Source organism: Crocodylus siamensis, chromosome 11 (genome assembly GCF_052110815.1).
Source record: "Crocodylus siamensis isolate JL-2025a chromosome 11, ASM5211081v1, whole genome shotgun sequence".
Lineage (NCBI taxonomy): Eukaryota > Metazoa > Chordata > Crocodylia > Crocodylidae > Crocodylus > Crocodylus siamensis.
In genome coordinates, this window is record NC_143405.1 from 59,221,820 (window position 1) to 59,235,477 (window position 13,658).

General features: G+C 41.7%; 1 protein-coding gene across 4 annotated transcripts in view; it reads left to right on the forward strand.

Moving 5' to 3' along the window:
* The window catches only part of SHQ1 (SHQ1, H/ACA ribonucleoprotein assembly factor), an 85,678-nt gene that overhangs the window by 39,262 nt on the left and 32,758 nt on the right, over nt 1-13,658 (forward strand). For all 4 annotated transcript variants that reach the window (XM_090022459.1, XM_090022457.1, XM_090022458.1 and 1 more), the window contains exon 11: nt 11,053-11,173. In XM_090022459.1, the coding sequence (XP_089878585.1) occupies nt 11,053-11,173 (121 nt within the window). The remainder of the gene's footprint in view (nt 1-11,052; nt 11,174-13,658) is intronic.

Sequence of the window (13,658 nt, forward strand, 5' to 3'; positions counted from 1 at the left end):
AATAGCTGTAGCTAAGTAATCCATAGCCAATAGCTATAAGTAAGTAATCCATATTACATTTCCAGTTAATAAAAATGATCATACCACATCTCAAAATAACATTTGTACAAAATAATGTGTTGTTATTGTAAATGACAATAACAGTGCAAAAATAACCCCAATTTTATGCCTTGAATGTATTTGTATGCCAGCAGATAGAATGGATGGCTGCATACATTTAAAATATCAATAAAGTTGTCTTCCCTATATGAGCCATTTCACAGCAGTGTATGCCTTGTACTTTTAGAAGTGAACTAAAAGGATTAGGTTCCTTCTGCAAATTTCTTCGTGAATAGATCTATAATATGTTTAGGCCAATAACCGTTCCTTCATGATGTGGTACTTGATGCACGCTATCAACCAAAGAGTATAGATTTGAGTGCTGAACCTCTAATAAACAACATTTCCCTAAATAGTGTTTAATTTGTACAGGGTAGTTTAGTGGGTTTAGGGTATCTAATGGTAAAAGTAATGTAGGGAAAAGGTACAACTTTGGGGATAAGGTTGGAAAGTGTTACACACAATGCTACAAAGCGTTGAATGTTATTTGTATGACTTTATTTATTAAATAATAATATCAGTTGTTTGCATACCTTGTACCATCCCTCATCATGTTCTTCCATCAACTATCTCCACTTGGCATGTATAATCACAGCACCAGGTTCTCGTACTTTGAAGTCACTTGGTACATTGGCAAGGAAAGTGGATCTTTAATTGTAAACTCCTTTGAGTAGCAACTGTGTTTGTGTAAAACATGTTCTGCATGTCTCCAATATTGCAGAAATCATGTGTGGTATTATGAAAATAGTAAAAATAATAGATAAGTATACATTGAGAACCAACTAAATTCAGTTTCCTGTAGGTCACTGAAGAGTAACAACCTTGTCTTTCTAAACCAGGGGTGTCAAACATGGCAGTGGCCCAAATCCAGCCTGCAGAACCACCTTGTCCAGCCTAATGGGCTACCAGAGAGCCATTGGATATTGGGGCCCTTTGCCACCTCTGACACTGGCAATCAGTGGTGAATTTGGCTCACTACCACTGCTGGCAGACCTCTGCCACAGGACCTCTCACTGCCCCCAGATCCTTTGCTGCCATCTCTGCTGCTGCCAGATCCACCACTGATAGCCATGGCAGCCACATGGGGCTGCCGTGGGCCCCAGAGTCCAGATTCGGCCCAGGGCTCCGGGTGTGTTTGGACACCTCTCTTCTAAACTGATTCTTAACAGCCAAACTCTGAGAGAAGCAAAGCACTTGAAGCTCCTCTGGAAGTCAGTAAAGCACAAAATGGATAATCTAGGGGAGAAATACTCCATATCCTGTATCCTATGAGCCATTTAGTTGTCCCCCCATCATTTAATATTTAATGATTTAAAAGCATTGGAAAAAGTGAAAATGCAACTAGTTTAGTTCTATCCAGGTATATTGTATGCATTTCTTTGGCTGTATTGGTTACCATGGAAACCAAGGCAAGATGAAACGTGACTGGCTGTCCTCACAGATTGCTTGTCAGGGTAATAGGTAGAATTTTAGGAGTTCAAACCGGTTCATGCAAGGCAGCAAAAGTGAAGATATGCCTGTTACAGCTTCTGTCGCAAATAGGAAGAAAGATACTATGCTGAATTAAGCCATGATGTTTTTTAATACTTAAATTAACCCACTAGTTTGCCAGATAAGTGGAAAGTGGGAAATAACTTCCCTCAGTAGATTATGGGTATGAAATGCTTTATGAAGCTCTATGTCTTACTAGGGTAGCCATGATATAAATAAAAGAGATCAAGATCCAGAGGGTTGAAAATGTCAGTATTATGCTCTGAAATTATTTCCTACTGTTATGTTCTTTGGTGTATGGCATATGAAGCTTTACATTTCTAAGTTAAAAAATAACCAGACTACAGTTAATTCTGATGAAGTGTGTTTTAGATGAGTATGTATCATTTATCAGAAAAAATAAACAGGAGACTATGAATAAATTTCTAAAAGGTGATAGATGCTTGAATTGCATAAATTTCATGTTTTATGCTACTGACAACTTAATAATATGCCACTGAAAACTTAAAAATAGCAAAGGGGGAGTTAATATATTAATTATATATTGGGTTATATATTAATTTTGAATATGCCAGAAGTCCAGCCCCCCTAAATTTATGCATCATTGTATACCCAGATGTATTATACGTTATGTATGAGTAAACGTGACTATATACATCCATAAAAAGCAAATACTAGTAATAAATCTGAACTACGAGATTATTTCATATGATCGACACACTTATATGAGTGTCGTTTAACTTTAAACGAGTGCCCTGTTTGATTTTATATGGGATTAAAGCCCTTCCCTGTACAGTGAAGGCAGATGCTGGTGCATACTCGTAATGAATTTGGACAGTAAGGCTTTGTAGAATACTTTGGCTTGGAAAGTCAGTCCATGCCTGGTGATGGCAGTTGTTCAGTTTACTGACAACTTTTTCAAAATACTTAACTGCAAGTCTGGAATTCTGTCCTGCCTCATGTTTCTGTCTGAGTGAAGAATAACAGAGTATAACAGAATGGTAAAGAAACAGCCTGTAGGAAATAAGTCATTTCCACTCATGTAAAAGAAAACAGAGTACAGTTTTGCTACAAACAATTAACAGCTCTGCAGTTCAGTTATTTGACTTAATAACCAGTTGTTCAGAAACTATTGGTTTTCCAAGGTAATGAATGTAGTATTGAAATGTAAACAAAAAGTAAACAGCTGTGTCAGGAAAACAAATAGGAAAACAGCGCATGATTAACTATTCTTCTTTTTTAAAAAAAAGGTAAGTAATTTGGTCTTAAAATGAAGTGCTACCGTGAGTGCTCACTCTCCATGTTCAGGATGCTTGAACTATTTTAAGCTGGATTGTAAAGTGGGTGAGACATTTGTTTAAATTAGTCCTTCCTGTTTAGTCATAAGTCTTCAGAGAAGTGCATTATGCTGATTTCTATAAAGATCCCCAACAAGTTTTTTCACGTTCCCACGATAAGTCCGTGCTTTCTATTCTATAAATGCTTTTACAGCAAAATGGTGACACTTTAGTACTTTATTTCCAGTGCTCTGGCATCTAACTTGTCTGATGCATTTGCTCTGTTTGTAATGGGTTTATTAAACTGATTAGTGTGTTTGGTTTTTTTTAAAAAGTCCTTCCAACCAAACTAGTATCCTGAAATGTTCAGGTGATTAAAGCATAGATTAATGATGTGAAGCTGGGATATATTTACTTAGCATTTTTTTTCCTCAATCACATTGATAGGTATCACACTTTTTTGTTCAAAAATAGGAGATGGAGATTATTTCTCAGTATTGATACTATTAGATGATACTCTAGAGACAGGTAGCAGCAAGGCACAAGGTGACCCTGATTGGCTGATCCAGACTGCTCAGTCAGCCTGTGTGCAGCACAGTGTAGGTTTGTGAAGGGGCTTCTTGTGTTCCCTGCTCATCTGGAGCAGCAAAGGGACATTCTTGGAGGGCAAAGCACCCTGAGATGGTGGAGGACTGTGCTATGGCTTTTCTATCAGAAAGGTAAGTTGTACAGACATTCACTTTCCCAGGGGAGAGTTATTTAAACCTGGAGGCTCCCATGTTGTTTTTTTTCCCAGAGTGGCCATTTTTGCTGTGGGAGAAAATCCTGAACACTTGTGCACTCATGATTTCTCATGAGAGAGCAGTAGCTCTCCCAAGAGAAACTGAACGCCTGTATATGACCCTTGTCTCTTACAGTGGGAAAACAAAGTACTGCTGAAACACAAAGTTCATAGTTGGTGGGGTTGGAAGGGACCTGAGCAGATCATCGATCCGACCCCCTGCCATGGCAGGAAAGAGTACTGGGGTCAAACAACCCCAGCAAGATGTTCGTCCAGCCTCCTCTTAAAGACCCCCAGGGTAGGAGCCAGCACCACTTCTCTTGGAAGTTGGTTCGGGATCCTAGCTGCCCAGACAGTGGAGTAGCACCTCCTGATGTCTAGCCTGAATCTACCCTCTGCCAGCTTGTGACCACTACTTGTAGTCACTGCTGGTAGTGCTCGGGGGAACAGGGACTCCCCCAATGCCTGCTGGTCCCCTCTGACTAGTTTGTAACAGGCCACAAGATCCCCCCTCAGCCTTCTCTTGTGGAGGCTGAGCAGGTTCAGGTCCTGTAGCCTCTCCTCATAGGGCCTGCCCTGCTGCCCCCTGACCATGCGGGTGGCCTCCTCTGGACCCTCTCCATGCTGTCCACATCCCTCCTGAAACGCGGCACCCAGAACTGGACGCAGTACTCCAGCTGCGGCCTGACCAGTGCCGCATAGAGGGGGAGGATCACCTCCTTGGACCTGCTCAAGATGCATCTGTGGATGCACGATAAGATGCGGTTGGCCTTCCTGACCGTGCCCCACACTGTCGGCCCATGTTCGTTTTGGCATCAGTAATGACTCCAAGATCCTTTTCTGCCTCTGCCCTGACGAGAAGGGAGTTCCCCAGCCTGTAGGTATGGTGCTGGTTCTTCCCCCCAGGTGCATCACCTTGCACTTCTTGGTGTTGAATCCCATCCTGTTCTCATCCGCCCACCCCTGTAACCTGTCTAGGTCCGACTGGAGCCTATTTCTCCCTTGTAGCGTGCCCACATCCCCCCTTATCTTAGTGTCGTCTGCGAATTTGAAGAGAGAGCTTTTTACCCCCTCGTCCAAGTCGCTGATGAAGATGTTGAACAGTGGGGGCCCAGTGACCGAGCCCTGGGGGATCCCACTGCCCGCATCCTTCCAGGTCGAATAATTCCTACTACCACTCTCCGGGTGCGGCCCTCCAGCCGGTTAGTGACTCATTTGACTGTGTAGGTGTCAACACCACAGTCCCTAGTTTTTTAACAAGAATGGGGTGAGAGACAGTGTCAAAGGCCTTCCTAAAGTCCAGGAAGATGATGTCCACTGCTACCCCTGTGTCTAAGGATTTTGTGACCTGGTCGTAGAAGTCCACCAGGTTGGTCTGACAGGACCTGCCTCTAATGAACCTGTGTTAGTTGCCCCTAAGCATAAAGTATTGGTGGCGTCTTTTATAGTCCTGTAGTATTCGGTCTCACACTATCCTTAAATTTCTTTTAGAGGGAGACAAATTTTAGTTTTTATTTTTTTTATATGTGGACTCTGCTTCTTGCAATATGTGAAAACTATAGAAAAGTCTTTGGAAAAAGAGCTTTATTTACTCGATCTGATGTTATAATAGAAAAAATAGAGAAAAAGAAAACTCTTCAATAAGGCATGTGGTTTCAATTTGCTTTATAAAAGTTTTATTTTCAATGCAGGAGCCAGTTAATTCTGTGACTAAGTTTCAGGGGTGGGGTTTCTCTTACATCCAATGATTAATGTAGACCAGGGGCAAATTATACCCTCCTTGCACAGATATGTTGGTGGGGAAGGAGTAGGGAAGTGTTTTTGGGGTTTTTTTAAACTCCATTTCGAAATTAAGGGATTTCTGCTTGAGGTTGAATGATGCACCTCTGGTGCCAAGGCAGTGGCTTGTCTGTGTGGCTGCCAGAACTGCTGCACTGGCACGGCTGTGGAACGCAGGGAGTGAATGTTTCCACTGTTCACCCCCACTTTGCCCTGCCACCAATGTGAGTTGTCTTCAGCAACCAAAATCTCCAAATTTGACAGGAAGCAGTGGGGTGCAGGATGAGTGCTGGCAGCATTCATCCCTGGGGTCCGGAACTGCGCCACCACAGCTGATCCAGCAGCTTCACTGACAAGCCACTGTAAGAGCCTCACCGGCTGCATGGGCCCCACAGGCCATCATTTGGATAGCCCTGTCTAAAGTTATTAGCAGACATAAAAAATATTTGTTCTTTATTTCTTGTGTTGTATATAGTGAAACTTAATAAATACTACTTATGAAATCAGTTATCTGTTTTGTTACTGATTCAAGCTTTTAAATATATTTATGTCTGTAAATATACCCAAATCATTTTTAAACAGTCAACAACATTCTGATCCAAAATAGCTGCATATTAATTTTTTGTATAATGTAATACTTAACTTCACAAGTAAACTAGATCTTTAGCAGCCAGTGTTTTTATCACTTAGTATAGCAAACTTAAGTTATCTTAATGTTAGGCTAGTTGTCTTCATAGTTTGACCTAGTGTTTCCCAAGGGTACCTAGTAGTGTGAAATGCTCACCTCCCATTGACTTTTCAGACAGTCTCAGGGAATGTGAAGTGGATCAGACATGGCAAGTTGTTTTTATGCGATGCTTTATATTTTCAGTAAACTTCTACAAATGCACCACCATTTTTTGTGAGCTCGCTATTTTGAGAGGGAATGGAAGCAAGCCACTTAACTGGAGATTACAGGACACAAAGTTACAATGGACCTCTGGCCTTGTTGCTGTTTGTGTGATCTGGATTGTATCATTCTTTGATGGGGATAAGGATGCTTCAGTGGAAAACCAGACTGTAAAGTGTGCAGTCACTTCTGACAAAACATTCTTCATGAGAATGGCTAAATACTATACTGTGAACTTCGCTGGCTGCCTTTTATCCAACCCATGTTTCAGGTTCAGACAGTAAACACAAACTCTCAAGTGTTACTTGACTGATCTATTTATAGGACCCGTTGCTCTTGCTTCCAGGTGTGGCTTATGTGGGTGGAATTTACAGGTGTGGCTGAAATGATTTGTTCTGACTTATCATGAGAAGGACAAGAGGAGAGAGTGTTTTCCACCGAGGATCAGTAATTCTGGGCTCGCTTCTTCTCTAGCTACATATAACAGTGAATTTACAGCATCCATTCTCAGAGTGTACAACTTTTCTTCTTTCCTTTTGGCTCTACTCCATTCACCAGCTTTAGGGGTTGTTATAGAAATATTGCTGATATTTGTTTTAACTTTTTAGCTATCTTTGTAGGGTGGCTTAAGCCCGCTGGGTAGGGATGCCCTCAGATGATATATTGTTGTGTATTACTTGTACCCCTGCAGAGTTCAGAAACCCGCTCAAGGCGCTTATGCTCTAGGGACAGAACGTGCTTCTCATCTTTGCTCAACAACCCCTTCTAGGATGACTGAAAGACCTTAATTAATGGGCTCTGGAGAGAGTTGATTGCCCCTGGAGGTTGCTGCAATGTTTGGCCTTAAGTAGGGCTATGGGGTTGGGCTCTCCTAAGGCCTCTTTTGTCTCCTAAAAATAAATCAGGCATTATAGATCTGCAAAAAAGAAGCAGGGGCTGTAGGACAGAACAGCTGTTAAAAATAAGTGCCGTTGAAGTGATGGACAGAAAAATAATACATACGTTAAAAAATCCTTTAATTTTATTGCAGTCGTTGTGGAACTGAGAGTAAAATATTGAGTGGGAGGGTAAGGGGTGGAAGAAAGAAGAGAGACCCAAAAATGAAGAGACATGTTAAAGTATGATATTATCATAGAGTTTGCTAGCAATCAAGAAATTCCAAAATGAAATCTTCTCTCGACCCCAGTCAATAGAAAATTTTTGTTGACTCTTATCTCCAGGCAACACGGACAAATGAAATTTAAATCCCTATTGATTCCTGGTTTAAATCAATCCCATGGGTAGAATCCTGGCCTCGTTGAAATCAATGGCAAAACTCCTGCAGGTTTTGGTTAGGTCAGGGTCTGCCCTCTCCCTCCCTTCTCCCCCATTGTTTTTTAACATGCCTTGGCCTCTGTAACTCTGAAGTGCACCATACTGTTTGTGCATTTCACTCCTCCTTCACCATGTAAAAAGATATGTGACTTTGCTGAAGGGCAGCATGATGAAAGTGAAATCAGTGATAATGTCCAGCCTGCCTAAACAAAACAGACTGGGACTGTAACAGAATAGCAGCAAGCTTATGTTCCTTTCTTTTTACCTTGAGTGTGCTGGATGGGCCCAGACTTTGTGAAATTAAATAAGTTATAAATTAAATATGAAATGAAAATGTCTCTTTCCAGCCAGAACATAAGGGAAAAAGGCAGTACTAGGCAGTCATTAAACTAATGTGCTGTTATCTGTAGTATCTGCGCCGAAGCAGTCAAAAGGTACCCAAGCCTCCATGAATATGAATGAAGAAAATGCGGGGGAGAGCTGGAGTGGTAGCCTAGTGTAAAGAGTGGTTTTTATTTTCCTTTATTTGTCCACTAGACATTTAAAACCTGTTTTATACATTTTCAGTTGTCTTTCAGTCCTGTTGCATAAATGAAATGTTTTCAAGCCCATGCTAGGATATAAAACAGTATCACATTTTAAATACACAAGGGGACCCAAAATATTACAGTTATATTAGGTGTGTACTGGTATCACTGAAATGCAGCTATTTCTGCAGAATAGGTTGGAAATCAGCCAATGCTTAGGTTGCTACTCAGCCAAGGGTTGGTGGAAAAGACGCTTTGCAGACACACTAGAGTAAATGCCTGCTTTTTAAGAAAAAACACTATGGGATCTTTAAGGTTCATGTCAATCAGGCAGGACTTCAGCTTAGCTAAAATTGTTCTTGCCGAAAACAGAGGGTTCTTGAGCCAAATTGTTAATAGAGACAGAGGAGAGAGAAATTTGTAGGGACTCACGTAACCTACCAGTACTTAACAGCAGTGGATGATGCAAATTGTTGAGCCTAAAAAATAGACAACAAAACCCAATCAAACAGCTGAACAAAGTTTTCATTTACACTGTCCTAATTTCATTTAAATGTGTCTGCTGCATTAGGTGGAATAGTTCAGCTTGATTGGTTTTATCTAGACCAGTGGTACTCTACCTTTCTGGACTTGAGTGGAACCCAATTTCAAAAACTATTTAATATGTTGCAGTGCATACATCTTTGCAGAGGGGCTAGTCAGTGGGGGTGATGGATTAGAGGGTAGGGACAAGCCTGAGCTTGTACTTACCTGCTTATCTTGTCATACCTCACTTATCTCCTCACGCTTTGGGGCACCCTTCAAAGTTATCTAGTGGCACCAGTGGTTGAGAATCACTTATATGGACAAATAGTGAGGATAATAAAGTTTGAAACTATGATGTGTGATTTTTAATATTTCTTAGGCCAGTGCAAAGCAACTAGTATTTGCTTCGGATTCAACCGGTTCGGGGGACAGTGATTCAATTCGGTGATTGGAATCACCGTCCCGAATCGATTTGGCCGAATCTCCGAATCAGCCAGGTCCATCCCCCCCAGCCCGGCAGTGGCTGCCCCGCCTGTCCCAGCTCCTGGCACTTGCGGGGGGGAAAAAAAAGCCCTGACTCAGCAGGTGCTGCCGAGCGGAGGAGTGATCGTCGCTGCCCCCATGCTGCATGGGGGGGGGGGCTCTGCCATGAGCCCCCCGACCCCCCCCCCCCCCCCCGCATCCCAGCCCCCCCCATGGCTGCGCCACCTGCAGCAGCTCTTTCCCTTTAAGGGAAAAAAAAACCCCCCAAAATGAGAAAACACCTAGACTCAGTGCTCCTGTCAGCAGAGGGATGCTTCCTGCTGCCCCATGCCATGCTGGGGGAGCAGGCGGAGGTTGAGGGGGAGCTGGGAGAGCACGCAGGAGGTGGAGGCTGACAGGAGTTCCCCCATGGTCCCTCCCCCGTCCCTAGTACTTGTCAGCTCTGAGTTCTGCTGCAGCTCCGTGCTGTAGCCACTGGGGACTGCCCGAGTCATCAAAGCTCTCTGAATCTTTTTCCAAAAATTCGGAGAGCTTTGAATTGATTCGGACTTTTTAATTGGTCTCCTGGTTCAATTTGGAGATTTGGCCACCGAATCGGGCCAAATTTCCTCCAAATCGAATCACCACCCAAAGCTTCGCACATCCCTAATATTTATCTAGATTCTTTCTTGCCTGATATTTTTTTTGACCAATTCCCCTCTGGTGCAGTACCTTTCTTCTGCCTGCACCAACACCTCTTCCTGTCTCTATGCTTCTCTGCTCAATGTACATGGTGTCATCTGGGGGGTCTCGTGTGCGGAAGTACGTAAGTGATTGTGTGCTCGGACAGCAGGGGGAGTTTTGAGTTGATCCCCAGATGGTCATAATTTATTTGTACAGTGTAACCTCCCCCAAATTCAAACAAAATCTATAAGCAAAGGCCAATAGACTTCTACATGCCTTTTACTTATTTCCATGTTTATTTTCAGGGTTTAATTGCAACACATTAAAAAGTGTTCTCAGTAACAGACAAACAGTTAGTTGCCATGAGACTTGAATGCCCACAATGGTGGCCAGTGAAAGAAAAATGAAGGACAACATGCAGAGAGGTTTCTCTTGGTTGTAGAATAAGAAAATGTGTTTATGCTGCCAAACTTTCACATTTCAGAGGTTTATCAAGTGTATTTAAAAATAGAACTTTTTTTTAGTTAAGGAGAAACATACAGATCTGTTCAGGTATTTTGAGCTTCAACCAACCAATCAGTTACAGCAGCAAGAAGTGATTTTAATTAATGTGAAGGCTCTGATCTTGCAGGGAGGTTTGTATTGGCAGACTCTACTTAATTTCACAGGAGCTCTCATGTATTTAGGGGAATCCAATGGAATAGAACGCATTGTGCAGTTGGGACCTAAATCCTTAGTTTATTTTGTTTTTAAAGGAGGGGAGATGGGAGAAATTCCAGTCAGACAAGAGTACCTAAATTGGTGATTCTCAACCACTAGTAGCCCTTGAGGTACCCTGAGTTCCTTTTAAGGGTGCTTCACAGTGTTAACGCTGTTAGGTGAACAGACATGATTCACAAGATAAGCCCAGCATTTTCAAATAAGAATCCATAGTGTTAAGAACATTCTGATTTTGTTGCGGTCTTTTTAAGTTATTTGTAAGAGAATAATTACTCTATTATTTTTCTGTAGTCAAGGAATGAGTGAAGGCTAAAACTTGGCATTGTCTGAGGGGTGCCTTGATTTTAAAAGGGTCAAGAACCACTGCCCTAAATCAACTTTAAAAAGTGATAGGATCATTCTGATACTGTTGTAGCTACAAGGTGTATAGCAATATAATGATTACTGCACTCTCAGGATACTGAGTCATGAATCTGTTTATTAAAAATCGTAAATATTTTCCAGGTAAAAGTGCTGTTTTGAAGTGTCTGCTGGATATTCACAAGATTTTTCGAGAAAATGACCCTGCCTACATCCTTAATGATCTCTACATTTCAGACTATTGTATTTGGATTCAAAAAACCAAGTAAGTGTTGTAAGCAGTTTCTGGTTTTACCTCATTTTTACCAACATTGATCATTTTTAATTTAAAATGTTGATGATGAAAAGAATCCTTAAAATTCCCTGATTGAACTTACTTACCTTGCTTTTCATAAAAGACCAAAGAAAGCTGCTTTAATTTTATTGGTAATATTGGCAGCAGTGGAAGATTTGCTTTTAGATCAAAACAATATTTGAAAAATCTGTGGTCTCCAAATATGAGAGGGGGATTTTTCTAGGAGTATTTTAAAGCTGCCCAGAAATTGGTAAGCTTTTTTTAAATGGAATTAAAATGATTAAATAACATTCATGTAACATTTAGAAAAAGTTTGTGGCAACTCCTCATACAGAATTTTAATGTGTTGTTAATGTGCTGTTAATATGAACAAGTTAGGTGGTGGTGGTACTGGTTGCTTACAACATCCAGAGTAAGGTTGGAAATGGACATTCTATCACCATAAAACTTTTTATGGCAGCCCAAAGGCCAAAAAGATAGATCTCCATGCCCTTTGTTTTGCCACAAATACCCAAAATTTGTTAGTGCAACATAGGTGGTATAAAAGTGTGCCACTTTTTTGCAGCAAATGGGTTCCTGCATTTGTAGAGAGATACCCCAAGGAAATCCCTTGCTAGGGGATTCCTGGAGCACGTGTCTGCCAGTAGGGAACCTGGGGTTCCCCTGTTCACAGTCATCCCACAGGATTGGGCCCCTGAATCCTTGGGAACATCACGGTCCTGACCCTGCAGGACAACAGTCAACATCTGTATCGCCCAGTGAAGCATATAAGTTGTGTTGGGGACATCCCAGCACAGCTGCTCGACTTTACTTGATGACCTCTGTTTATAGCATAAGAGTCACAAATCATAGGCTTAACAGTGCCTTGTACTGGTTAGCAGTCAAGAAAACAGCATTCTTTTGGGCTAGGGACAGAAATTGCTCACAAACCGGTGTAAGTGATCAGAAACCAGTTCAGATCTGTAACGCAACAGAAGTTCAGCGCACATAAACCACTTTTAAAATGTCTGAAACTGGTTTAAGATAACCTGGATAGATGTAGTATCAGACTTAACTGATTAAGGCTAATCAGTTTATTGAACTTCTGTCTCAGATCCCTTCCAGATTCAAGTTAACTCACAGTCCCTCAGCATCCCAGAATGCTTTGCACCTCCTGTGCAAATTCCCCCCTGCCCCTTGCACAGTGGGTGGGCTAGCCTTGTCCCAAGCTGCCTGCTTCAGCCAAGCAGTGAGGCAGGCTCTAGCATCCTCCATCTTCTGGCCTGGGCCACCACAGGCATGTGGCTGCATTTCCAGAATCAAAAGTGAATGTCTGTCACTTGCTTATCAGTTCAATCTACTCAGCTTAGACTAACCTGTGAAGATAGAATCAATTCAGGCTCGGGCTTTTTGACTCTCTGTACGTAGCTTTGGTGTCTGCGTCAGACTCACCTCTAGCTACTGCCACTGCACATTCAGCCCTCATTCCTCTTACCTTTCTCTCTAGACAGGGCTCTCTAATGGTTTAGTGTCCATTTAGTCCTAGGCATCAGTATGGGAAAAATGAGTCTCTTAGCCTGACTGGAACCAGGCAGGTGGCCATTTTGCAATTTATAGCTCCCCTGCTTTTCTGCTGAGGATCCTTGGTATTTTGTCTGGAGGTATTTCACCTCTGCTGCTGTCCCATTTTCTAGTTTTGTTCCTCCAACAACCATTTGTAACTCCATGCAGTCAGACAGAATAATATCAAGTAGTTAGACAGAGCTGCTCATAGAAATAATACAGTGATCTCCCACATTCTTCACAGAGGGTTTTAGCACGGGCGCTGTTGAATAGCAGCCTATGCAGGTTTATTGGTTCACTTGATCATCTATCTGTCTCAATACACAAAAGGCCCTGTTGCATAAGTGCCTCAGTTGCTTCATGTGTTTTGGAACAGTAGTGGTTGTAAGATGTACCATGCATGGCTTTTCCACGAGGGAGGCCTTATTACCATCAGTGCAGTAAATGATATTGCAATACTGTACTATATTATTATGACTTGATAGTCTAAAATCAATGTCTACGTTTTAGCTTTTAATTTGACATAGATTCACAATGCGTTTTATTCTCTGAATCCATACCAATCACAGCAAGCAGAGAAGGGGTTAAGGCAAAGAGAAGTGGACAAGGAGCAGCCACAGAAATCTCTAAGAGAGTTTTTATTTTATATGCAATGTGAGTCCAGCTTTAATGGGCTGATGATGATACGTAAAGGTCCACCTCAAAAAAAAATACGAGCTCGTGATTTGATATCACCATAATTTCTTAATGAATTATAGACCTCTAGTTCAATGCTGCTTGTCAGTAATTCGGTGCATTACTTGATTGCTTATTCATTTGTTCTTTTGTGTACTTTTAAAATGATTGATTGTACTCCCACAGTTAACAGTGCTAAAAAAGTTCTGATTTTGGTGGGAAAAACCTGGTACATTAA